Source organism: Plectropomus leopardus, chromosome 5 (assembly GCF_026936395.1).
Source record: "Plectropomus leopardus strain MGB_pleo_1.0 chromosome 5, ASM2693639v1, whole genome shotgun sequence".
In the NCBI taxonomy this organism is placed as follows: domain Eukaryota; kingdom Metazoa; phylum Chordata; class Actinopteri; order Perciformes; family Serranidae; genus Plectropomus; species Plectropomus leopardus.
Window position 1 is genome coordinate 30820647 of NC_142180.1, and position 26528 is coordinate 30847174.

A 26528-nucleotide genomic window follows, 5' to 3' on the forward strand; every position below is an offset into this window, starting at 1 on the left:
CTGGATCACTTTTCTTGTCGAGATTGGAACCAATTTGAAGTGTGCGTGCGTCAAAAATTTTCTATACTTTTATTCTTTTTTTTTAAATTTATTTTCAGGTCATTTTTTGTCACTTTTTGCCATGTTTGTGAAAACAAGGAAACCAATTTGTTTCAAAGGGTTAAGACGGTTTTTAAGATTAATCCTCGCCTTAGCTTTTGTAATTTAAATGTTGCTCATTGCCACATACTTTCAGTGCTTACAGAGTTTTACAAATGTTGCACAGTGTCGAGGTTGCACTTTGCCTCTCGATTAGCCAGTTGGGCATCATTTTGGTACTTATTAAGCAGGGGCCATCCAGCATCCTGAGTGACACCATGTGTTGAAATTTACTTCTAGAACCATATGAACAAGACATAACATTTATATGGCATTTTTTAGTCATGCTGGTATCATTTGATGACTCCAAAAATCATGTTTTAACTGAAAACCCCTAAGAAAGTTTGGGCTACATTCCTGTCTTCATGACCTCTTTTGTTTCGAGGACCCACAGTTAGTCAGTCATTAACCCCTTCCTGTTTGTATGTTAAGTGAGTGCAGTTTTAGCCCATTGTTACTCTCACCCTGTGAAGACGAGGTAAGGCTGATGTAACCATGTGTTCATGGTGCTGTAAATTGCAGTTGTTTTACTTGTGCAGTAGTTTTTTTAGGGTGGTATTGTAAGAAGTAACTGCTTAGTTACGAGTGTTTTCTCACAGCAGACTTTTTGACTTGTAGGAAAAACAGGCTTTACTAAAACACTGACGATGTCTCTGGTCTGTTCAAGCGCACCAGTGAGCCATCAGCTAAATAGAACTCAGCCGACATTAAATTTATTATTTACAACTGTACTTTTCCTCCTGTGACAATTTAAAATGTCTGGCTGTGTTCGAAACTGCCTACTACACTAGCAGTATGTACTGATGTGGTCAAAATGCAGTATGCTGTATGCAAACAAAAGCGAAATCCACAGTATGCCAGAAATACCCGGATGTCATACTGATTCAGAAAAAATACTGAGTATGCATCGGACCAGTCTGCCTCGCCTACTGTTTCCCACAATGCAATGCATTGTGCGGACAGCGCAACTGTTGATTTTAGCTTCCACATTGCATACTTTACTTTACTACTACCTTTAGTAAGTACTGCAGCTGCTCTTACAAAGTATACTGTTGCATGCAGAATGCATACAATTGGGACATACTACTATGTCATGACAGTGCGCCCTTAACTTTGACCCCCTTGCTCTTATATCCGTCTTGGCCATAGCGCAACATTGTCCCAAGACGTTTTTTTAGTACTTACACTTGAATGCGCTGTCATCTGTCATTGTGATGTCTGTCATTCTGTCACACCAGCTGTCATCTGTCACTGAACTCTTTAGCTTTGTATGTAACGTCTGCTACACAGAGAATTGAAAAGCACGCTGACTTGCATACTGCAAGATGCAGCTGGATGTAGTAAGACATTGCACTGCATTTTACATACTTTGTATTGGGACACACTAAATATTTTTCTGCCATACTAAATGGTATGGTAGTATGGGTATTGGAACGTGGGGGTTATGTCACCAGTGGCTCAAACCCAGACATTACACAGCTGGGCTGACCTAAACCACCAGATTGGGTTCTTAGCTTGCCTTTGTGTTACACTTTATTAACTAAGCCTTGTCAAAAACATATTTTATCTTTTAAGGTCATTTACACGACCGTTATCAGGTAAACCACATACCAATGTATGCTAATACGAGTAAAGTTATACAGGAGACATGAGCGAATTTATTCCTTATTATACTTTGACTTGTCATGCCTTTATTATAGTGCAGTTAGAGAGTGACAGAAAAGGGGGAGGGGCGAAAACGGGAATGACGCACAGCAAATGACCACAAGCCGGAATCGAAGTGAGGCCGATGCCGAAAAAGTTGCGTCTAGCAGGGGAGCGCGCAGTCTACTCACTAACCTAAAACCCAGAGGAGGACGAAAGGTCGTCACCGGCAAACCAGTCTGAGCTTTCACATGAACAACAAACAATCAGAAAGTTTAAAAAGGGATAGGAATACAGTAGTAATGCGAACGTAATGGTGGTACATCAGGTTACTTCCAATCGTTACAAAGATGTTATCATCTCACATGTGAGCCTTCATCACCATTGTCTATCGTCACTTGTTTACTCTGTAGCAGTTTTGCTATTGTTTGCTTCCGCTTTCAAAAACCGGAAACCAGCCATGCTCGGCTCAGCACACTGCAAAACAGCTCGATCTGAGCATCCATACTGCATACTGCTGTCAAATGCAGTATGCAGTATGTAGTGGATAATGCATACTGACTGCATCTGAAGTATGGAGTACGCCTCAACACAGCCTCTGTATTTGTCTGTTGTGAATGATAGTAAAGGGTGTTTCTGCATTGTTGAGGTAGAGGTACACTAGTTGATATCCTTGATTAAATCAGGCAACTTAAAAAGCCGTCACCTCTATGCAAATAATTCATTTAGAAACAATTGTCTGTTAGAGACAGTCAACATAAAACTGCCCTAAATCTCTACAAAACAACAAACACTTCCAACAGTTCCAACCTCGACGTCAGTTCAGCGTCCCCGTTTCTCTCCAGCATGGTTCAGAAGGTGGCAGTGATCGGTGCAGGGGTTTCTGGTCTGACCAGCATCAAGGCCTGTTTGGATGAAGGTTTGGAGCCCACCTGCTTTGAGAGCAGCCATGATATTGGAGGTCTGTGGAGATTTAAGGTAAGGGACAATGTTTTTTAAATGCTTGTATCTTGAAAAGTTCAAATTTTAACTCATATACACTGCAGTAACTCATTTAAGTGTGTCAGCTCATTTAGGAATAGCAGGTCAAATATTAAATCTAAGAGAAGGAAGAATAACAAATAATGGGACACTGAACTCTCTGAGTAACGGTAATGTTAAGATGATTGTAATTGATTGTTTCTGTCGTTATTGCTAAATTTAATGTGATTTGTGGAAAAAAGATAGATAGGTCAGCCATTTGGATCTGTATCTACAGTAGCTCCTGTTATTAGTGAGAAAGGGGCAGATGTTTTAGGTTGTTCTTCCTGCTCCTGTTTGTTCATGGAATGTGTAGAAGTATTATAAGAAAAAGTGTATCGTGGGTTTTTGGAAGTTACACACTGAGATGACAAAATAAACCAAATATGAATATCTGGTGGTAAATTCAATACAATTAATACAAGTCTCATGTTATTAGAAGATTATTTATGCAAAAAAACACACCAGAGTTGTTATCTACAGGTCAACTGAGAGGGCTCGTAAAGCACTACATAATGTTTTTTGGGACTTCGACTCTTTAATTACATCTCCCATGGGCAGTTTAATTGCAGGCAAAGTAGCAAATGATAAAAAGTGTCCGTCACTATCTGTTTTTGTATTGTCCTACTGTAGGAGAAGCCAGAGCCTGGACGTGCAAACATCTATCAGGCGGTGGTCATTAACAGCTCCAAAGAGACGATGTCTTTCAGTGACTTCCCTCCTCCAGCTGAGTTCCCCAACAACATGCATCACTCTCAGGTGCTGCTGTATATACGCCTCTACGCTCAGGCCTTCCACCTCCTGAAGCACATACACTTTGAGGTCAGTGACCTTTAGGGTTGTTTGTGCTTTTTCTGCATGAAGTTTAAGGAACAGTTCACTCCAAATTTAAATATACATATTTTCCCTCTTACCTGTGGTACTGTTTATTAGTCTAGATTGTTTTGGTGTAAGTTGCAGAGTGCTGGAGATATCAACCATAGAGATGTCTGCCTTCTTTCCAATATAATGGAACTAGATGGCACTCAGCTTGTGGTGCTCAAAGGGTCAAAAATCACACTTAAAAAACTCAACAGCAATGTCTCTTTCCAGAAATCATGACCCAATTACTCAAGATAATTCACAGACCTTGTTGTGAGTGGTTTCGTGTAAGAATTATTTTCTTTCTACCAAACTACATCTGCCAACCATACCAGTGAACAGGGGGAAGAGTGCATCTATTGCTAGTTCATGTAGCACCCATGAGCTCCCTAATGTAATAGCTTGTACGAGGATTAATGGTAACGGCTATGATGTCGTAGCTTCTTGTGATGTCTAACGTCATCACAAGAACGACCCTCTCATGAAAAGATTCACGCTGTTTTGTTTGTTTATACTGCTTATAGAATTATCAATGCACAAAACTGTGCGTGTGTGTTTTTTTCAGACTAGCGTGGTCAGCGTGAGGCAGACCTCAGATTTTGTAGCGACAGGTCGGTGGGAGGTGGAGACCAAGAGGACAGACGGTCAGAGGGAGACTCATGTTTTTGATGCAGTGATGGTTTGTACGGGACACTACACCCAGCCTCACCTGCCACTCAGTGACTTCCCAGGTACCAGGAATTATTATATAAACTATTTTTTCATATTTTAAGCAGTACCAGGTCTAGCAGAGTCGACGCCTTTGGCAAGCTTTGACACCCTCCTTACCAATTTTTATTTATTGTGTTTATTAAAAACATGAACAAGAACAAGAGCTAATGATAAATCAGCAACAAATAATATGACAATGTTCAGTGTACTTTGCCCCCATTAAATCTTTGTTTCATTTATCCATTATGATCAATCCTTTTTAAATAAAGTATTGATATTTTTTATTTTTCTTTCTTTCACATTGCAGCTGCTGCCACTCCAACTCCAAATAAGAGACTCTTTTCTTTTAATGTCTTTTTAGGTATTGACAGCTTTGAAGGCAAATATTTCCACAGTTGGGATTATCGCAATGCTGAGGGTCTGCAGGGAAAACGAGTGGTGGTTATCGGGATTGGGAACTGTGGAGGTGATATTGCTGTGGATGCCAGTAGAGTTGCTGAGCAGGTACAATACTTTAAACCAGATTTTTGTATTTTGGGGTGTTTTTCAACTATAGCATTGTTGTTTCTTGGTAAATACTTGCTGCCTTTAGCTGTATTCCCTTAAAAAAAAGTGTGAGCTGAGCACATGAATCTTAACCCTTTATGTGTCGACCTGACCTGCAGGTTTACCTCAGTACCAGGAGAGGAGCGTGGGTTGTTGGCCGTGTAGGACTGGGGGGAATCCCAGTTGACCTTATTGGGAATTCTCGCATGGATGTGATGATTAAGAAAGTCTTCCCCTTGTGGATAAGCAGGATGGTGGAGAAGCAGCTGGACAAAACTTTGGACCACAGACTGTATGGTCTGAAACCAAAACATGGGTAACCAACGAAATACTTTATATGTCTTATATATATATATATCTTTTATTGCATTGTGAATGTTTTAATTCTGAAATACTTCAATGTTCATATACCACATAATGCATTGGCACAGCCTACAACTGACTGACTACTGACAAAGTTTGTCCTCCAGGTGGCAGGAAAGTTTAAAAAGTGTGATTATTTTCAATGTGTTTCTTTTGTGCAAATGAGGACTTCCAATACATGACTTGCACAAAAATTAGCATCATTTTCAGCTGTCATTTGATTATTCTAGCACCGCTGCATCACACTTAAAACAGTCTCTTCACATATATTTTATGCATCAATGGGATATTTAGCCTGATGGTAGTTAGAAGACTGGGTCCAAAGTGTTTACAGTGCAAGTTTAAATACCATCAAAAAAATATATGTATTTGTTTTAAGAAGTTAACTTGTTGGAACCATAAATTGCAACATTTCTACTGGTCTGATTTGAACCAAAAGGGACCGAACTTCCTTGTTACTTCAACTGGCTTCTACCTAATACCATATATCTACGAAACCACTTTAACAGAACACTGTGTGTGTTTTGTGTTTTCATATAGTTCCCTAAAACTTCCCTATTGTCCATTTTCCAGGTTTTTTGGGCAGATCCCTGTTGTGAATGATGACCTACCAGGTCGGATCATCTCAGGTCGCGTTCAGGTGAAACCAAACGTGAAGGAGTTCTGTGGATCCAGTGTGATTTTTGTTGATGGGAGCATCATAGACAAGGTGTGTATTAGTACAACTCTTAATCTGTGTATCTGGTCTTTTTCATATAATGTAAAAATAACGCTGTTTCAAAAAAAAAAAAAATCAATTTCTGGATCCCCTCTCCTTTTTTTGGTAAGGCTCAAAGTCTATTATCTGGTTACAAAAAAAAAGAAAATTACACAGTCCATCAAATCTTTATTTTTGTATGTGTGTGTCATACAGGTGGATGTAGTGGTGTTTGCCACAGGCTACAACTACAGCTTCCCCTTCCTGCCTCCTGCTCTGCAAGCTAAATCCAGTTACAGGCTGCGTCTCTACAAGCATGTGTTCTCTCCTGCTCTGGCGCAGCCCACGCTGGCAGTGGTGGGCTTCATCCACGCTCTCGGGGCGGTCAGCCCTCTGGCTGAGATGCAGGCCCGCTGGGCTACTAGAGTGTTTAAAGGTAAAGTTCAGCACTCTGACTACAAACAAGTGTCATGCTTACTTTTTTGCTCCCATACATAAGCTCATTAAGACTGTAGAGTATCGAACTGGTAAAGCAATGTCAAGTATGTTTTTTTCTGCCGTTTTGACCTTTTGTGTTTCTTCGTCCCTAAAAAGGACCTTAGAGCTAAATAACTGTTTAAAAAGATGTGTGTGTATTTTACGTTGACTGATTTCTTTGTCTGCAGGCTTATCAACCCTCCCCTCCGAAGAGACCATGATGAAGGAAATCGAAAAGGATTCAGTAGCGATGCATCAGAAGTAGGAATGAGTGTGAAACCAAATTATAGATCCATATTAAGATTTTTATCAACTTGCCTTTTGAAATGCTGAAAGAATAAATGAAATCTGTGTTTCTGTTGCTGATATCAGTGTGTGATGATGTTACTTCAACAATGACCGCCTGAATTTTTCTATTTTTATACCAAATTATTCAAGTTGGCTTTGAAGCACTTTATTTTTGAGGGCCATACATGATCTGCAGGGTATTGTTGTTTTGTTTATGTTTTTCTTATGTGTTTTTTTGTGTTTCTCTCTGTTAGGTTTGTCTGCTCAGAGCGTAACCCCCTCCAGGTGGAATACATCCCCTACCTGGACTCTTTGGCAGAGCAGGTGGGGGCTCGACCAAACGTACTGTGGCTCTTCCTGAAAGACCCCAAACTGGCACTGCAGGTGTTGCTGGGCCCCTTTACTCCTTATCAATACCGTCTGACTGGACCGAACCAGTGGGCCGGAGCCCGTCAGGCCATTCTCACTCAGTGGGAGCGGGTGTTTCAGCCTTTCAGAACCAGAGTAGTACCAGAACCAGAGACCAGACGCTCCTCCGGACGGAGTGTTATAGTGGTTTTATCAGGTGTTGCACTACTGGGCTGCCTCTGCTACAACAAACAATCTCTCTGCTCTTTCTTTACTCCTCTGGCATACTTCAGATCTCCTCAGTGAGCTGATTAAATTAATGATAACTTGATGATGGAGGCAGTCAAGCAGCACACGACTGTATAATATATTCTTTACACTGAAAATCATGTTTTTACACCGTACTAATGTGACAATATGAATTAGAAACAAAGTTTTATTAAATTAATAAATGTGCTAGTTGTGGCTAATAACATACTGAATGCTTTTGCCTCTTGCCAAGTAGCTTTCTGGGCACCAACTTGAGGGTCTATCCCAATCGCTATAATAAAATGTTGGCATATTAAGTTTCTGCAACCCATAAATATATTACATTTGTATGTTTCATACAAATCTTATTGACATTTCTCAAATGTAGTAATTAGGATTACATGTACTTGAGATTTCTTATCAGAGAGAGGAGGGGATGATGGATGTGTGACAAACAGGTTTGGTGGCTGCCACGCTGCAGACAGCAGCAGACCACTGTTTGGGATTGACACTTCCAGCCAGGATTGTAGCGACAAATGTGGGTATTTTTAAAAACTAGAGCTTGCTGTGTTTTTGGTGACCAAACTGGGTATTTTTTAAAGAGAGTTCACCGTATATGTAGTGACAGAACAGGTTATTTTTTAATCAGATGTCAGGACATGTCCAGCAAGTTTGTCTGAAAAACACAGGGATATTTTTAATTAACGCTTGACATGTTTATAGCAACCAAACTGGATTTTTTGTGGTGGCAAAAGCAGTTATTTTTTAATGTGAGTTCACTTTGTTTGTAGAGACAGTACCAGGTGGTTTTTAACAGAGTTTATGAAATGTCCAGCTGTATTTGTAATGACAAAAGTGATGATTTTTAATGACAGTTCACAGTGTTTGTAGGGACCAAACTGGGTATTTTTTAATGAGAGTTTAGGACATGTCATTCTGTGTTTGGAGATATAAAACTGTAAATTCTTGCAGTATATCATTTTGATCATTGTTATTCCTTGTACAGTGTGTAGGATTTAATGTAAGAAAATATGATTCTGTATGATAAAATGCAAAATAACACAAAGAATTCTATCACTGCATCATTTCAAATGCCTAAAATAAGTGAATGGTAAATTATTACTCTTTACTTACTCTAATTCATCATGATCAGCTGTCTAAGGTGTTCCAGTGTATCCCACTGGAAATCATTGCACTTATAGACTTTTACCTCACACTTCAGATAAAAATCAGTTGATGTTTCACCTAGAACTGAAGAAACACCTCTGGGTTGTAAGTTATCATAAATCTTTTCAAATAAGATAGAAGGCTAGCTGCTGCAGCCCCAGTCACGTTTCTAGGACTTTAGGACATTTCTCAAATTTTAAGGTATAGCTAGGATTTTAGGATGTTAAAACTTTCTTGAATTTTAGGACATTTCTTGGTCTTTCCAGTATTTCAACACTTGAAGCTGTGTTATTCACTCTGGCACATTATGTATACTAAAAGTACAAAAAACAACTCCCAGTGTGAATTACTTTATTTTTTTATTGTGATTTAGAAAATGGTTGGGAGGCCACCCAGCACCCTATTGTGGGCCAGATTTGGATAGTTTGTGTACCACTGACGTATAGCAACACCTTGCACCAGAAATGAAGCTATGAGTGTACATTCCTGTTTATGTGATGTCAGTTGACTCTATGTAATCTGTCTGACTTTATCACATTGCCTTTATTGAGAACAAGCATATAGTCCAACACTGACATTGATAGACTGACAGACGTGTGATTGGCTGACTGAGATTCACTGGCCTACTGAGATTCATGATATCATGATACTGTGCAGTGTACCATATCCTAAATTGTTTTCAGACAGAAGCGCGATTTGTTTGCTTGTCCACCAGTTCAGCAACCTCAGAGTTGCAGTGACTCGAGGGGTCATTACAGGCTGCTGATTATACTCAATCTCTTCACCCTCACTCCGCCCACTGATCTGTTAGCACATTAAACAGTCATTTCCCTGTCTCAGTTACGCAAGGTAAGAACATGTACGTGCAGAAACTTAATTTTTATTATTGTAACTTTTATGTGCATTTATGTAAAACTTTTTTAAAGGCGCTAAAGTAAATCTTGTAACTGCTGTACTTGAGATTGTCGGCACCGCCCGTGCGGAGTAAACAACAAGTAAAAGTCGTGTTGTGATCGCATGATCGCATGTTTGGTTTAGTTTGTGCATTGTTTATACATTACTTTAGATATATATATATATATATATATATATATATATATATATATATATATATATATATATATATATATATATATATATATATATATATATATATCAAGTTGTAGCAACATATTAACTCGTGTTGAGCTTTGAGCACGATTGCGCAACATTTAAAGTAATGTCCTCAGCGCCAGCTCAAACCAAACCAGAGGGCGGAGTGCTGTACTAAAAGGATAAATATTGCAGAAGATCTGTTTACTGAATGCTCTGTCGATCTGCATATTTCAGACACGTAGACCCTAAGTGTCGCAATCAACAAGCTAAATTGGGGAGTAGGATCCTTGTTTTTGGCGTTGTGTGCCGCTCCTTTGATGCATGCTCTTGTTTTACTTGCAGTTATTTGAAATCAGTTCGCAGCTGAAGTATGACTCGCCGTGTGGCCGTGGTTGGAGGAGGCAGTTCGGGTTTGACCTGTATCAAGTCCTGCCTGGATGAGGGTTTGGAGCCTGTCTGCTTTGAGAGCAGCGATGACATAGGTGGTCTGTGGAGGTTTAAGGTGAGTCACACTGCACACAAGCTAATTTTATTGTAATTGCACAGTATATTTAGCTTGTAAGTATGAATATTGATCCATATTTAGGCAGTAATTTTATTGGGGGGATAAGCATGTGTGCACTTTTCCCGCACAGCCCTCAATCTGCATGCTGGCTCTCTAAAATGGCTCTCAGTGATCAGAACTTTAAGATTCCCTGAACTAAGATTTTTGTTTCAAAATGCTTGAAATGGTAAGTTGATGTGTTAAATTTATTTTTAAAAATTAACCTACAGGGAATTCCCCCCAGACCCTCCTCAAGGTTTGGGTTGTAGGTGTAGCATGAAAACGGCCCCTACAATGTTAAAAAGGTGATTACTGCCCCGTGTTACATTGCAGGAGAATCCAGAGGCAGACAGGGCGAGCATCTACCACTCTGTCATCATCAACACCTCCAAGGAGATGATGTGTTTCAGTGACTTCCCCATCCCTGGACACTTCCCAAACTACATGCACAACTCCCTCATCATGGACTACTTTCGGATGTATGCCGACCACTTCCGGCTCACCAAGTACATACGCTTCAATGTAAGAGTGCTTCACTCACTTCCTGCTTAGAAATGATTAAATGTAGAGGAAATTGGTCCTGCTAGCCACAAAATTTCGGTCATCTGCCAACTCACACTGTTATCTGTGTCTGCCTCTCTGTTGATCAGACCAAAGTCTTGCAGATCAAGCAGAGGTCAGATTTTTCTCATTCAGGCCAGTGGGATGTTGAGACAGAAAACAAGGAGGGCAAAAAGGAGAAACACATTTTCGATGCGGTGATGATCTGTATTGGACATCACTGCCAGCCCAACCTGCCACTGCATGACTTCCCAGGTAACTTTTACAAGCTATAAATATAAATCAGTTTGCTTAAACACAAGTAGCACTGACCGTGGTTTCGTTACACAAAGAGAAAATTATGTCAAAGCCAACCTTTGACACAGTCTGAACAAGCCTGTAATGGGAACCCTGTACAACGTGGTTATATAATTCTGTGTCAGCAGAAAGCAGCACCACCCAAAGAGAATAATGGTGTAGGTGTAAAGTTCTCATTATATTCTTTTGGCAACTTCAGATACAGATAAAGAGGCACCCTCTTTGTCTCTCCTTTTTTTTAGGCATTGACACCTTCAAGGGAAAGTACTTCCACAGCAGAGACTATAAGACTCCTGAGGAGTGGAGAAATAAAAAGGTTGTGGTGATCGGAATCGGAAACTCTGGAGGAGACATCGCAGTGGAGCTGAGCAGAGTCACCAAGCAGGTTTGGATGAGATGGATAAACATGATGAAAGTGATTTTAAAAGAGGCATCTTATTCTTGTGAACACAATATCTGAAGAATTTTTTTTCAAATTTGGCACAAACATTCACTTGACCTCAACAACTGACTGATTAGAATTGAGTGGTCAATGGTTAAAGTCACTGTGACCTCACAAAATATGTTTTTGGCCAAAACTCAAGAATTCATATTCATATTAGAATATAGCATAAATATTCTAATTGTGACAAAATGTGATTGATTGATTGATGTCTTTATTTCAATCAAGTAAAATACAACAACATACACAACACATAAATGGAATACTTCAAAGTCGTGATCATAAACGGGTTATTTTATTCATGTCCATGTAAACGCACTTATTATATATTCCAAAAGTCAACTAATCTTGGGTTTCCACCTTGAAACTGTGCTATTATCGAGCTCTGTTCTGCCGGGAGAAGACATGAGTGAAGCATCCATATTTCACAGATATGGACGTATAAGTGCAAGTTGGCTGATGTGCAGAGGCATACAACCATGAGGCAGTATTTCTTATATTGGCTTTCAATCCTGTCAGTCAGATTAACATTTTAACCAACTTCATTGCTTAAATTTAGTGACATTGGAATCATTAACGCAGTTTTGCAGTTGAATCCAAAATATCAAATAACACAACATGTCGCTGTTTATTTATTTGTAATGTTAATATATATATTTTTTCTAGACAGAAAACACCAAGTGAGGGCGCCAGTGGGCATAGAAAATTATTATTTTATCATTATTTTCCCTCGAGGCCAAGGGGGACTGGCAGCGTGGCGGCGCCCCTCCAGCAGATGACGCACTAGGCGACCACCTATATCGCCAATGCCAAGAGCCGGCGCTGCATAGAGATTTAATCAGAGTAGCATGGTCTAAATTTTAACTGATAACTGTAGACATTGCTGATTCTAAAATATTTTATTCACCAAAGTAAAATCACATATGTATTTCTCTGTCATTGTAATTTTCATTTGTTGTTGACAGTTATCTTCTGTTGTTTTGTTCAATTGAATAATTTATACTCCTGTCATTACTATTTGACTGGTCATCAGTGACTTGACTGCTCTGTCTTATTGCCACTACTGTCTGCAGCTCAACTGCTGCACAGAGCATTTTTGGTCAGAATAGCCAGATAAGCATACAGCTTGGATAACACAAAATGCAACTAGATGCAGTCGGACATACTGTATTTGATATACAGTGTACTGGGACATACTAAATCTTTTTCTGGTGTGCTAAACAGTGTGGTAGCATGGGTTTTGGGATGTACAGCAGGACTTGCCACAAGTCAGTTTGTTTAATCAGAAGTTTCCATAGAACTTAGCCTGCTACAATGCTTGAGATAGCAGCACAGTACAATATACAGTAATAATGAATTTATTTTTCTGTATGCACATACAATGCTGGTAAATACGGCAAATTTCAGCTGAACCAGTATGATGTTGTGAAAGATTTGAAATACATTTTGGGTTATTTCACAGGTAACAGAGCCACAGAGTTTAGTCAAATAATGTCCAAACAAAATGCATTTTACAAATACAACCTGAGTCCATCTTATAAATGCTATATTTTTGTGTTAGCTGTGACAAATGTATAAACTGTTGTTAAGAAATTTAGTTTTCTAATATCCAAGCATAATAACTGACTGCCATGTCTTCTCTTCCCAGCTCTACCTGAGCACTCGAAGGGGAGCCTGGATTCTGAACCGAGTTGGGGACAATGGGTTGCCACTAGATCTGTCTTTTAACAGGGTGTTGAACTTTCTCAGGAGAATCCTTCCCTTTGGTTTTTTTTGTAGTTTAGGAGAGAAAGTGCTCAACCAAAGATTTGATCACGCTCTGTACAATCTGAAGCCAAAGCACAGGTACTGTACTTATATGTTTTTGTTTGTTTTTTGTTTTGTTTTTTAAACTGTCTGTTACAGGTATAGTGTAGCTCAGCCCTGCAAATGGCACACTCATGAATCATGAGTGTTATTGGCCACATTAATGCTTACTAGATGATGGAGCTTTTTCATTTTGGACCACCTTTGAGCTTTACTTTAGCACCATCCTAAACCCGTTGTGTTGTGTGTGTAACATACACCTCATCTTATAATATACTGTTCCAGCTGCATTAAAATATGCTGACATTCATGTTTCTAAGGGGTTGACCTCTAATAATGGTAATGATTCTAAGGCATTTCCAGCAGGACGAATTAAAGCTTCACCATTTGTGTGGCTGTATAGCAAAATAATCATGTTTATTATGTGCATCATGCCACTAGTGGTGCTTTATACTCTTTGTTTCAAATGATTGCAGTATTCATGAAATTGTAGCAATGTTATATTTGTATATTATGTCTGTATATAAAATTCAGGTTGTTCAGCCAACATCCCACAATGAATGATGAGCTTCCCAACCGCATCCTGTCTGGAACAGTCCTGGTGAAACCCAACATCCGCAGGTTTCAGGGCTCCAGCGTGGAGTTTGATGATGGAAGTGTTGTGGAAGATGTCGACCTGGTGGTAGGTTATTTGTGTATACACACTCACACACTTAGACTATAATCTGTCTATTCTTCTGTTCTCTATAAGTGTTCACAGAAAGTTGTATATTCGGCCTATAATGTGTGACTGAGATGGGTCTCCTCTCTTGCAGGTGTTTGCCACAGGTTACAGGTTTTTCTTCCCATTCTTGGCCTCACACGTGGTCTCAGTGTCTGAGAACAAAGCATCGCTGTACAAATATGTGTTTCCTCCTGAGATGGAGCGCCCAACTCTGGCTATCATTGGTCTCATTCAGCCGCTGGGCGCTATTATGCCCATCTCTGAGATGCAGGCCAGATGGGCCACACGTGTCTTTAAAGGTAAAACCGGTTCTGGAAAATCACATGCAACCTTGTACAATTGTACAATTTTTTTTCCTGCTCTCGAAATTCTGCTAGATAGCTTCACTAGAAGAAGAAGTAGAAGGTAGACATATTAGATATTACATATATAATTTAATTTCTCCTTGATCCTGCTGCATCTTTGGAGTTGAAGGATGAGTTAATTAAAATCAGCAGCTACTATAAAAATTCTACCTGTTTGTTTGGGCATTTTGCTGCTGGTGGCATCATTCAATTCCTGCAGTGCATTTTTTGAATTTGTATCAGAGTCTTGTGTCCTTATGGCTCCCAACAAGGTCCGTCTATCCAGTGCAACAGCTTGATTAGGTATGTTAAGGGTTAACCATATTTGTGAAGATGTGCGCAGAGCAGTCTCTGATTTCCCGTTTGCCGAGTAAGTCTCAATCACATCTCATCCACTTTATTCTCCTGCGACCAGACATTAGCCAGAAAATGGTTTGGTAGAGGAACAGCTCTCAGTCCAAGTCAAGGCAGCCTCGCCCTGATACTGGCTCTCCTCCCTCTCTTCGTCCGGCGCTTTCAGAAGTATTTTGTCTTAGTCTAGACAAATCAAGTTGTCACAATGAGCCTGTTTAAACCTGGTATTAACATGCATTGTGGTGATCTGAATGCCAGTGGACAGCAAAGACACATCGCCATTCACATCTGTGCCTGTCATGCGTCACCATCTGACCACTTGGATTCATTTCTGCCCGGCTTACAGTTATTTTGTCCACACTAGGTGTCGATCGATATTGGTATATCAGGGCCGACACCAATACAAATTATAAGTAGTTAATGAGACCTTTGGATTGGAACCTAAACATTTACAATAAAGATGAAAATCTTTCTGTCAGTATTTAAAATTTGGAATATAACAAACTCCAACACACAACTTTCAGCAAATGTTTAATCAAAACCAAAAAATTCAACATCATATACAGGAAGTTCCCAGCAAGTCAAGTTAAATTTTAAATTAAAAAATGACTTATTAAAAATAGCTCACTAAGATTTCACAAAGTTAAAGTTCCTCCCATGCTGAAACTTGCTGAATTTTTTCGTCGACCATTAAGATAGATACAGATAATCTGCAAAATGCCAAATATCGACCCCAATAATAATGTGTTCCACATCCGCTTCCATAGGGCAAAATGATGACCGGTCATGCAATACTTCATCCAACTCAACATAAAATGGGCAAGAGCATTAGCGCTCTGTCAAAACACCCACCACCTCCTGCACTAATTATGTTGTCCTTGTCGGAGATGCATCAGGAAGGCATTAACATTTTTTGCTAGAAAATATACGGGGTCAAATGTGTCTAAAACTACCTCAACTAGTGGTTTTAGTGATCAAATAGGAAATGTGTCTTGGTGGCCATTTATACCTGTATGCAGCGCTATCCAGTTGTGCTCAGATCACCTGAGACGTATGTTGATGCCAGGGCTAAACAGGGTGTATATCTGCTTTCAAACAGGGTGCCTCAAGCTTCCCTCAGTGGCTTCCATGCTGAAAGATGTCCAGTGCAAAAAGGAGGAGATGGCTAGAAGGTACTGCAGCATATTTACTCAGCTTTGAAATTACTTGCATTTTTTGGATCATATATTTGGATGATGTTGAGCTCGGGTGTCTTTTTCAGGTACGTCACCAGTCAGCGACACACCATCCAGGTTGACTATCTCAGCTACATGGATGAGCTAGCAGAGCAGGTTGGAGTTAAACCCAACTTCCTGAAGCTGATGTTGACTGATCCCAGAGTGGCATTAAGTGTGATATTTGGTCCCGGCACACCATACCAGTATCGTCTCAGAGGGCCAGGAAATTGGGCCGGAGCCCGCCAGGCCATTCTTACCCTGTGGGAGAGAGTGGCTGAGCCCATGCAGACCAGACCCTGTGATGATCCCAAACCCAAGAGATCATTTATGTGGCCTGTGGTTCTGTCAGCTGCTGCAGTGGGCGTGGCTGCCTACGTTAACAGGAGCAACCTCCTGGCTTATATGCAGGATCCCTCTGCACTGTTGGACAAGATGAAAGGGTACCTGCCTGCACAGTGATGTGCACTGCACACTTATTTCACTCAATAATGTGTTATTCCTTTAACACATTTATGAGCCAAAATTTAAATGCAGCAGTTTTGTTTTTGTTTCAGTTTTTACAGGTTTAACTTAAAGATGAAAGACTTTGTAATGGGGTCATTGGTAACAGAGAACACCAGTAATGGCTATATGAGACTACAGATATTCCAGCCTCCTGACGCATATGGTGGCGCATATCAAAATCGTGATAAAACTGCATCATTACGAAACTGATTTTCTTCAGTCTACATGCATGCAGTTTTTACAATGTACTCCACTAGCTCCTGAAATGCACGAGACGCCAAAATAGGTTAGTTAATCAATGATACCGCCTCAAAGACAAAGTGGTGCTATACTATGCCAAACATAATCAACATATACAGCTGTCATATTTAACATATACAACTGTCTGTCTCTTTTTTTTCCTTTCATATACATTACATTACTACATTCATATAATCAATAAGTCAATTCAAAAAGTTGCGTATGCATGGCTCTCTTTTATTACCACACATAACCACCTTGCCCCATAGAATGAATGTTGCCTGCATAACAATAATATAGACATTTTAAGACCGTGGTCTGTGTATCATCTGGTCATTCTGTTAGGCTATTTGATCAGTTTCATTCGTGGGAAAAATAAATTAATGGAATCAGGCTCATATTGCATTTTTTCCTTCTTTTTTTTGGGTGTGTATTAATCAAATAAATTAGAAAAAAAAAATCTGTGTTAGAGATTTTTTGTGGATACTTGATATTTCTTGTTTTATATATTTTTTTATTATTATTTATTTAACCTTTATTTGATCAGTAATAATCCCACTGAGGTTCAAAATCTCTTTTCAAGGGAATAGTGGCTAAAACAGCATGCAAAAGAATTTCACATAAAAGAGCAAACAGACTTGAAAAAAAAAGCAAAAAATTAAAAACAAAGAGCATTTTGTTTTCTCAAGCCGCTTTTAAAAAAAATGTATTTAATGGATTTTGCTGACAGCTTTTTGGGCGAACTTCTTTTGTACGCATGCGCATAATGAACGTCGCTGCATGCACCTGGCTGGACTTTGCAAAGCGAAAAGGTGAAATTTCTGACATTTTAATGATTTATGATGTGGTGTTAAAGATAACTGTAAACCAGTGTTATCCGGTTTACCAGTGAGGTCGAAAGCAGGCTAAGAATTTTAATGATGATTACATAACCTCAGCCGCCCCAGACTGTTTTCAAAAGACACCCAGGATTGTCAATAACGGGAACAAAAGAGTTACAGATTACAGGTCAAACTGTGCAGTATCCATTAATGTACAGTTCCCCTCAACTTGTGCAAGAGTGAGCTTCTGTTTTTGCATTAGGACAGGTGAGTGATTTGTAAGATTGCATGTAAACTGGATTTTAGTTTAATTGCTAACTGTCAGATTTGTTTCTTGTTGGTTTTTGGGTGAAAAGCTTTTTGCAAGCTCAAAATGGTAGCACATGGTTTATTCTGTTGATGCATTGTTTTGCTTTTCTCCACAATGATTTGAATGTATGATTTTATGCACATCAATTTTATTTTTAGGTAGCCTGAAATCTTGTGAGTGGTTAATTACAATATTTAACCCAAATGATCTTCATCTGTTATCTGTGCAGTTTGATAAAAACTTAAATCTACTTTAAAACTTCATGTGCCACCAAGAGGGCGTACAGAATTAACATGTTTTTTTACAGGAAAAAAAAAACACATTTGTGAGACTAATCTGGTTCATCCTCTGTTGAGCTGAAGAATGGCTCTTCGTGTGGCTGTGGTTGGAGGAGGCGGTTCAGGTCTGACCTGTATCAAGTCCTGTCTGGATGAGGGTCTGGAGCCTGTCTGCTTCGAGAGCAGCGATGACATTGGAGGTCTGTGGAGGTTTAAGGTGGGTCACATTACATGCATATTCTTTTAATAGAATATTTAGTAGCACAGTATATAGTATATTTAGAAAGCAGTGATGGACAAAGTACACAACTCTATGACTTGAGTGAAACTATAGATACTCCTGGTTAATTATTACTGCAATACAAGTAAAAGTTCAATCCAATCATTACTTTTGCTAAAGCACAAGGGTACTTGCTTTTAAAAATACTTAGATATTCAAAAACTGTTCCTAAGTACAGCATTTAAGTAAATGTGCTTCATTACTGTCCATCGCTGTGAGAAAGTAAGGATAAAAATATACCTTTTTCTGGCGGTTTTTGCAGGAGAATCCAGAGCCAGACAGGGCGAGCATCTACCACTCTGTCATCATCAATTCCTCCAAGGAGATGATGTCTTTCAGTGATTTTCCCGTCCCTGGACACTTCCCAAACTACATGCACAACTCCCTCGTCATGGAATACTTTCGGATGTACGCTGACCACTTCAGGCTCACCAAGCACGTACACTTCAATGTAAGGATGCTTCACTGACAGAGAATTGTATATCTCTTTTCCTGAAGTAATGCATAAATTTCACCTCGATCTTGGATGTAAAATAATTCAAGATGACAGACACTTGGATGCACCGAATTTAACTGTTTCTTCTTCTCTGTTGTTCAGACCAAAGTTTTGCAGATCAAGCGGAGATCAGATTTTTCTCATTCAGGCCAGTGGGATGTTGAGACCGAGAACAAGGAGGGCAAAAAGGAGAAACACATTTTTGATGCAGTGATGATCTGTATTGGACATCACTGCCAGCCCAACCTGCCACTGCATGACTTCCCAGGTAACTTTTACAAGCTGTAAAAAACTGGTTCACTCAAGGACATTTTCCACCACAGAGAAACATGAGAAAAAAAGGATGATTATATAACTTATGAATCAACCTATGGCACTGTATTCGAGAGCAAATTATTGATAGGTCACAACTTATCATAACTAGGGTGGTTGCATAATTGTTATGACCCAGCTTGTGAGGAAACAGGAAGCAACATAAAAAAACTGTTGTTTTAGGGAAATCATTCATCATTAATATTAAACCCAGAAAATAAAAATTAAACTGCACAACAAAAAGGTGAAAACTTTAACAGAAAAGGCTTGTGGGTGCTGTGCCCCAGCCTGGAATGATTTTCTTTCTCTTCTCTCCTATTCATTACTTCTATAGGAGAATTTGACAAATGTGACTATTTTCACAGTTTCTGAAAAGTTTTTCCCTGATATTATTGTTGAGTGTTTGAAACAGTCCTATCATTTTTTAAATGTTTCGTAAAATCTTGAAAAAAGAGCACAGAAAATACTGATGTACCAAAATCTCTTATTGCAGCGGAAGCGCTGAGGCATTTATTAATGTTTTCTAAGTTACTTTCGAAAATGAAAGTCTTCTAAATTAGCGAATCACTGAATTTAAAACTAACTACCATACATTTATCTTGTAATGTTATATTTGAAATTATGTTACAGAAAAAAACAAAATAAGTACTTTTTTAATTACTTTTTTTTTCCTGTTTTACTTAATTTGCATATTTTAAGGTAATTTTCTAGTTTTTTTTGCTCATTTTTTGTCCATGTCCTGTAAAGTTGCTTGTTGCCTTTTCCCCGTGTTTTTGAAAGAAATCACACCAATTTGCTCAGGTTTCAAAGGGTCAAAAAGTGTAATGCATTCTGTGTAACTGTCACAAATGTATCCACTCAGGAATTGACACTTTTAAGGGAAAGTACTTCCACAGCAGAGACTACAAGACTCCTGAGGAGTGGAGGGATAAAAAGGTTGTAGTGCTTGGAATAGGAAACTCTGGAGGAGACATCGCAGTGGAGCTGAGCAGATTCACAAAGCAGGTTGGGCAGTTAAAGATCGTCAGAGATTTGATTTTTACCTTAACTCAGCGTTTGCATGATGATTTATTTCTCTTTTGTTTATATTTATATTTATATTTACAGCTGTATCTAAGCACTCGGAGGGGAGCCTGGGTCGCAAATCGAGTGTCAGACAATGGTCTTCCCCGTGATATGCTCAATGACAGGATGACTCAATTAATACGCCGAAACCTTCCCTTCAGACTGATCTGCAGCATGGCGGAGAAAAAAGTCAACCAAAGATTTGATCACAGTCTGTACAACTTGAAGCCAAAGCACAGGTAATGCAGCAACAGCATGGTTTAATTGTATTACAAAGTTTTTTATGACTGACATTTTTGCTGTGACTTATCAGCGTGAATATAAATCTCAGGTTGTTCAGCCAACATCCCACAGTGAATGATGAGCTTCCCAACCGCATCCTGTCTGGAACAGTTCAGGTGAAACCCAACGTCCGCAGGTTTCAGGGCTCCAGCATGGAGTTTGATGATGGAAGTGTCGAGGAAGATGTCGACTTGGTGGTAAGTTTAACCCTTTGAAACATGAGAAAATTGGTGATGGGCAGCTTAACAAGAAATTACCCAAAACTGATGAATTAGTAAAAGTTGTAAGAAAGTAATAGCTTTAAAAAAATCTAGAAAATAACTGGAAAAAAGAAAAATAAATAATAATAATTAGATAGAGAGATTTTTTTTTTCAGGTCATTTCCTCGATTTTTTTCCTCTTTTTTTTAATGAATTCTCTTTCCCTCTTTCTTATTTTTCATCCTTTTACAAATTTCTGGCATTTTGTGAGGCATTTGTTTTGATTGCCTAGTTTTTGTTTTAATTCATGTTTTTGAAAGGAAGAAAATCTAATTTGCTTGTGTTTAAGAGGTTTTAATTTTTGTGAAAGGCATTCTGAATGCAGCTCAAGATAACTGTTGTTGATCCAGGTTCCAAAGGGTTAATTATTAAAAGTGTATATTCATCCTCGCACACAGCACTGCAGTATATTAGGCCTGCTGTCTGCTGTCTTGCAGGTGTTTGCCACAGGTTACAGGTTTTCCTTCCCATTCCTGGCCTCTCAAGTGGTCTCAGTGTGTGAGAACAAAGCGTCGCTGTACAAGAATGTGTTTCCTCTGGAGTTGGAGCGCCCCACTCTGGCTATCATTGGTCTCGTGCAGCCGCTGGGATCCACTTTGCCAGTCTCTGAGATGCAGGCTAGATGGGCCACACGTGTCTTTAAAGGTAATAAAAAAAATAAAAAAAACATTTTCAAAAACTTGTGCTTCAAACACATTTACAGAAATACATGGAGTATAAGAAGCAAATCCCCTTCACCTGGTTCTCATTATAAACAGACATCATCAAGCTTCCCACAGCGGCCACCATGCTAAAAGATGTCCAGTCCAAGCAGGAGGCAATGGCCAAAAGGTAGAATTGTGGATTTTCTTAACTTCACGACTGTCAATTTTTGATCCAAAATGCATCAGATCTTGTTATGCACATGCACGTTTTTTTTTTGTTTGTTTTTTTTTTTAAATAAATATTTGATTACAGGTAAATGATAATACAAAAAATAACACAGATGACAACATGATGACATAAATCTCTAAAACAAAAAAGAAAAAAGAATTATACAATATGGAACAAGGAAATAAAATGAAAAGGACAAATAAAAATGAATATAATGATTTCAGTAAGTCAAATAATAAAGCTTATGGTACCAGTGAATTGAATATACATATATATATATATATATATATATGTACGAGGGGTAGAGCATAATTATCGTTCTATATAGTCAAGAAAATTTTCTCCCATTTCATGTTGTTTTGTGCTGTTTTACAATGATTTGTAGCATTTTTTTTCCAAAAAAATTGACTGCACTGTATTTTTCAGGAAACTTAGATTCAGATTTTTTCTTGATTGAGCTTTACATTTAAATATTTTACACAATAGAATTATTGTGTTAAATATCTGGGGACAGTTTTTATCCAGGACCCACAATTTAAGTTTTTTTTATATTGTTTTTTAATCTGATATCTTTATCTTTAATAAAGGCAAAAGCCAATTTGCCTTTATTAAAGATAGGAAAGCTTAATGGTGAAGGGGGGAGAAAATGACATGCAGCAAAAGGCCAAGGCCAGAATCAAACCCATGGCTGCTGCAGTGAGGATGTGGCCTACATGTACATGGGGCGCCCGCTTTACAAACTAAACTACTGGGCGCCCGCCAATCTAAATTTTAATGGTGTCAACTCAAAAGAAATGTTTATTTGCCCCAGTCAACCTTGGATATGAGTGCACAGCCCTGCAACATATCGGCAGTAGAAAAACAACTGGTCTCCCTCTTCCTCATTACAGAATCTGAATAATGAAAACTTTTCAGTGTTAAAAATATTAAGTGGGTGCACAACATGATGAGCTTGAGGCTCTTTTTCAGGTATGTCGCCAGTCAGAGACACACCATCCAAGTCGACTACATTAGATACATGGATGAGATAGCAGAGCTGGTCGGAGTTAAACCCAACTTCCTGAAGCTCCTGCTGACTGATCCCAGGCTGGGACTGACTGTGATGCTCGGCCCCGGCACGTCGTACCAGTATCGTCTCACAGGGCCAGGAAAATGGGCCGGAGCCCGCCAGGCCATCCTCACCCAGTGGGAGAGAGTGGCTCAGCCCATGCAGACCAGACCCTGTGATGATCCCAAACCCAAGAGATTGTTTGTGTGGCCTGTCGTTCTGTCAGCTGCTGCTGTGGGCGTGGCTGCCTACGTTAACAGGAGCAGCCTCCCAGCTTTCATGCAGGATCCGTCTGCACTGTTGGAAAAGATAAATGTGTTCCTGCCTGCACAGTGATGTGTAATTAACCCTTGGAAACCTTGTGCGACATCACTTTTCTTGTGCTGCTTTCAGAGGCCTTTCATGATATTTACACCTCTGAGCTTTGAGCAAATTGGTGCAGTTTTTTTCAAAAACATGGAAAAAGGGCAATGAGCAACTTGGTGAAAAATGTTCCACAAATTGCAAGAAGTTAGTGTATTTAGAAAATTATTTTTAAAAAGGTGTAGGGGAAAAAAAGAAGAGCTAGGGAAAAATATATTTGTAATCATCCTAATTACATATTTTATTTTATATTATTTTTACATTTTTTAAAAAGATTTTTTAGCACTTTTTTCAGGCTATTTCTTTATGTGTTTCTTTCTTTTTTCTTTTTTCTTTACTAATTTTCTGGTAATTTTTTTGTAGTTTCTGCTGTCATTGCTCATTGCCTTCTTGTGTTTTTGAAAGAAATAAAGCCAATTTATTCAGGTTTTAAAGGGTTAATATTTACATCTATGACTGGACCCTACCTTAACATTGATAGCATAAATTAGATTTTTTTTAAAAAACTAAATAGATGAAGTACACACAGCCCATTATTCCTTAATTCTTATTACAGTAATGCATGAGCAAGCAGCAGCATTTTAATGTTCCAGCTGGTCCATGTGGTCTGCTATTTTATATAGGATTCTTTATCTGGAAATTCTGTGCAATAGTGGTGAAAAATAGACAATATTTCCCTCAATTTAGGGAATACTAAGGGACTGTTGGTTATTTATGAGAGTGGAAGGGATGGTGCAGAATGACACTTCAGATCAATTTTCGAGCACTGGGGAGGGAGTTTTGGTATTTATTTGGTGTAGGAGAGGGACATTTAATTTAAATTGTCTTATTTGTATTTGTTTTAAATACCCCCAGAACCTCAAAACCTAGAATGGGGTTTTAAAGGCATGATTTATTTTTTTAAAAATCTCCTAAATTGCACCATTTATCATAGCCAAAAAACTGTGAAGTATGATTACTTACCGAGCAAAATGAAGTATGGGTCCCAAAGTACCTGAAAGATGTACTCAAGCACATTATTTGAGCAAATACACATTACTTTGCACCTCACGAAGCTTATATTACATTACTCCATCTCCAGGCTGAACTTCAATTAATCTCCAGTCTGGACTTTAAATAAAATCATGAAGATCGGTCAATGATGCCACCTAATGGCAGCTTCAGAACTCAGCTGATGATTGATTTGGGAAAAAATGCATGAAACAGTGTTTCATATGTTCCTTTGCATCTCAGTGCATCATACAGAGATCATGTGATTAAGGATCTCCCTCTGGGATCTCTTTGAATCTCATGTAGGTAGTAGAAATTGTTTTTAGGGTTGACATGGTACAAGTGTGTGGTATAAGCAATAATCTAGATATGATTAAAAAAAAAATAGCAATGATAATTATTACTGGGAAGGTCTATCATTTATCTTTTCATTTTTTTTGTCATAGTTGTGTGTGTATTTTAGTTTTTATGTAGGTAATTGAAAGAAGTAAGGAAAGGTGAGCGGGGAAGCATGGACACTGACACAGGATGTTCAGCACATTTACACCATCATAAGTACATTTACTTAAGTACTGTACTTGGGTATAATTTTGAGGTACCTGAACTTTACCTGAGTATTGCAATTTTATGCTACTTTAACCAGTTTCAGTAAATAGTGCACTTTTTGCTTTACTAATTTATCTTAAAGTTTTAGTTACTAATTACTTTGCAAATGCATATTATTGATAAGAAATATAGAACAATTAAGAGATTACAATATATTATTATAGGTTTAGTTAATTATAATTAGATCCATGTTTACCAGCTGCAACATTAAAATCATGTACATAGCCTATGAATGTATTACTAAAACAAGTCAATACCGTCATATTATCCTTAAATGAGCCATTCTGCAGAAAAGTACTTTTACTTTTAGTATTTAAAGTATATTTTGATGCTGATAGCCTACTTTTGTTCCTCTACTTAAGTGAGATTTCAAATGTAGGATTTTTACATTTTTTTTATTTGTACACTGTAATAATGCTAGTTTTACTCAAATAAAAAAATGAATACTTCTTTTAACGCTGTCAATCAGTTAACCAGTGTCAATAAAAATAATTCATAACAGACTCAACAATAAAAACTATAATCTGAATATTTAAGAGTGTTCAAACAAACCGCTGCGCGTGAACCACCGGTAGACCCCGGAAGAAGAATCGACCACGCGTGACTTGTTAACATTTGGGTTGCCAGGTTTGAGGGTAGCTATGAAATGAATGGTATTCGAGGAATGTCACAGATTTGATTTATTTGAGAAAATCTTTTGTTAATTCAGCTGTGTTTACGTGGTTGCACATTTCAGTACATTGGTAACCAAAATGTCGACTTATTCTGTGAATGTTGCGCCTTAATGTTTGATAATTTTGTTATACTTTGTACCTTACTGTTAGATCCTAGTCTTTATATTTTGAACTTTTCTGCGAGCTGTCTCTTACATTTGTAACCTTACTGTTATCTCGCTTTATATTTAGGTTATATTCCTTTATATGTGTTTAATATTTACTCTACATTTGCTTGTTCTGCCATGTTATTTTAGTCCTTGCACACTTTGTATTTACATTCATAACTGCAGCACAGCAATTTATATTAACGTGATCCCCTAACTTTTAATAATAGATTGATTTGATAATAATAAAAAAATCATGACAACTTTATTCATATAGCACCTTTAAAAACACGTTTACAAAGTGCTTTAACAGTATTGGTTTAATTGATAATTAAGTGACATAATGAATGTTTGTTCTATGTTGAAAATCTTAAAATAAAAAATAAGTAAATAAAAAAGACTACACAATGGCAGGAACTCAGTAAATAATAGAATAAACATCAGCATGCCAAACAGAGAAAGATCTAGAACAGTCAACCAAAGGCAAGAACAAACTGCAAAGACAAAATAATAAAGCAAATAAAAGTGATAAAACAACTCGCAAGGCAGTTAAAGTACTAAAGTGAGTACAGTTGCAAGATCATAAAAGTAATATAAGAAATAATATAAGAAGACGACATCATATCAAAACCCTCATGATAATATTATTAAAACTAAGATTTAAAAAAAAATAAAGATAAAAATAGAATACACAGAATGCACAACATAAGATGGAAATTAAAACCCATTGAGATAATATTAATAAAATAAAGTTAAAAACAGGGTGTGTAAAATGCATTCAAAAATTTTAAGCAAGGTGGCTTATCTTAGCTTTGGTGCGTAACAAACTGCATCACCGATATTGTTTTGGCTGTTTGGAAACCTCCCATTAGACAGCTGCAGATGATCGCAGTGAAGGCAAGTAAGGAATAAGTGAAGGCATTAAAAAATGCGGGTTAAATGCAGATAAAAAAAAACTTACACTGGAATTCAGTGGTGTTACAGCAAGAGGGGTTTCTTGCAGAGGCAATATAACAATAAGAGCCAAACAATAAAACCAACTAAGGGCAGAAAAAGAGAGAAACAATTACAAAACAAAAATAATAAT

The 26528-nt window shown here is 38.2% G+C and overlaps 3 protein-coding genes across 8 annotated transcripts; all 3 read left to right on the forward strand.

Annotated features, from left to right (window-relative positions):
• The first annotated feature begins 1855 nt into the window (after nt 1-1855).
• LOC121937726 (flavin-containing monooxygenase 5-like) lies at nt 1856-8397 on the forward strand. 5 transcript variants are annotated; one of them, XM_042481053.2, is made up of 10 exons: nt 1856-2001; nt 2586-2760; nt 3436-3624; nt 4229-4394; nt 4736-4878; nt 5040-5236; nt 5857-5992; nt 6197-6416; nt 6646-6718; nt 7000-8395. In XM_042481053.2, exons 2-10 carry the CDS (start codon nt 2629-2631, stop codon nt 7397-7399), a joined length of 1656 nt encoding a protein of 551 aa, XP_042336987.1. In that variant the 5' UTR covers nt 1856-2001; nt 2586-2628; the 3' UTR covers nt 7400-8395. The 5 variants fall into 5 exon arrangements, with proteins under 5 accessions (XP_042336987.1, XP_087934066.1, XP_087934064.1 ...); XM_088077940.1 differs by having other exon boundaries at nt 1897-2001; nt 2628-2760; nt 7000-8397; XM_088077938.1 differs by lacking the exon at nt 1856-2001 and adding an exon at nt 2008-2149.
• An 829-nt stretch (nt 8398-9226) lies between these two features.
• Nucleotides 9227-17035, forward strand: fmo5 (flavin containing dimethylaniline monoxygenase 5). 2 transcript variants are annotated; one of them, XM_042483842.2, is made up of 10 exons: nt 9227-9358; nt 9961-10106; nt 10482-10670; nt 10799-10964; nt 11249-11391; nt 13097-13293; nt 13789-13936; nt 14070-14277; nt 15776-15848; nt 15938-17035. In XM_042483842.2, exons 2-10 carry the CDS (start codon nt 9975-9977, stop codon nt 16350-16352), a joined length of 1671 nt encoding a protein of 556 aa, XP_042339776.2. In that variant the 5' UTR covers nt 9227-9358; nt 9961-9974; the 3' UTR covers nt 16353-17035. The 2 variants fall into 2 exon arrangements, with proteins under 2 accessions (XP_042339776.2, XP_042339778.2); XM_042483844.2 differs by having other exon boundaries at nt 9350-9368.
• A 1096-nt stretch (nt 17036-18131) lies between these two features.
• LOC121939232 (flavin-containing monooxygenase 5-like) lies at nt 18132-25072 on the forward strand. Its single transcript, XM_088077941.1, has 9 exons — nt 18132-18263; nt 18589-18777; nt 18925-19090; nt 19997-20139; nt 20242-20438; nt 20531-20678; nt 21179-21386; nt 21500-21572; nt 22584-25072. Exons 1-9 carry the CDS (start codon nt 18132-18134, stop codon nt 22996-22998), a joined length of 1671 nt encoding a protein of 556 aa, XP_087934067.1. The 3' UTR covers nt 22999-25072.
• The last annotated feature ends 1456 nt before the right edge of the window (nt 25073-26528 follow it).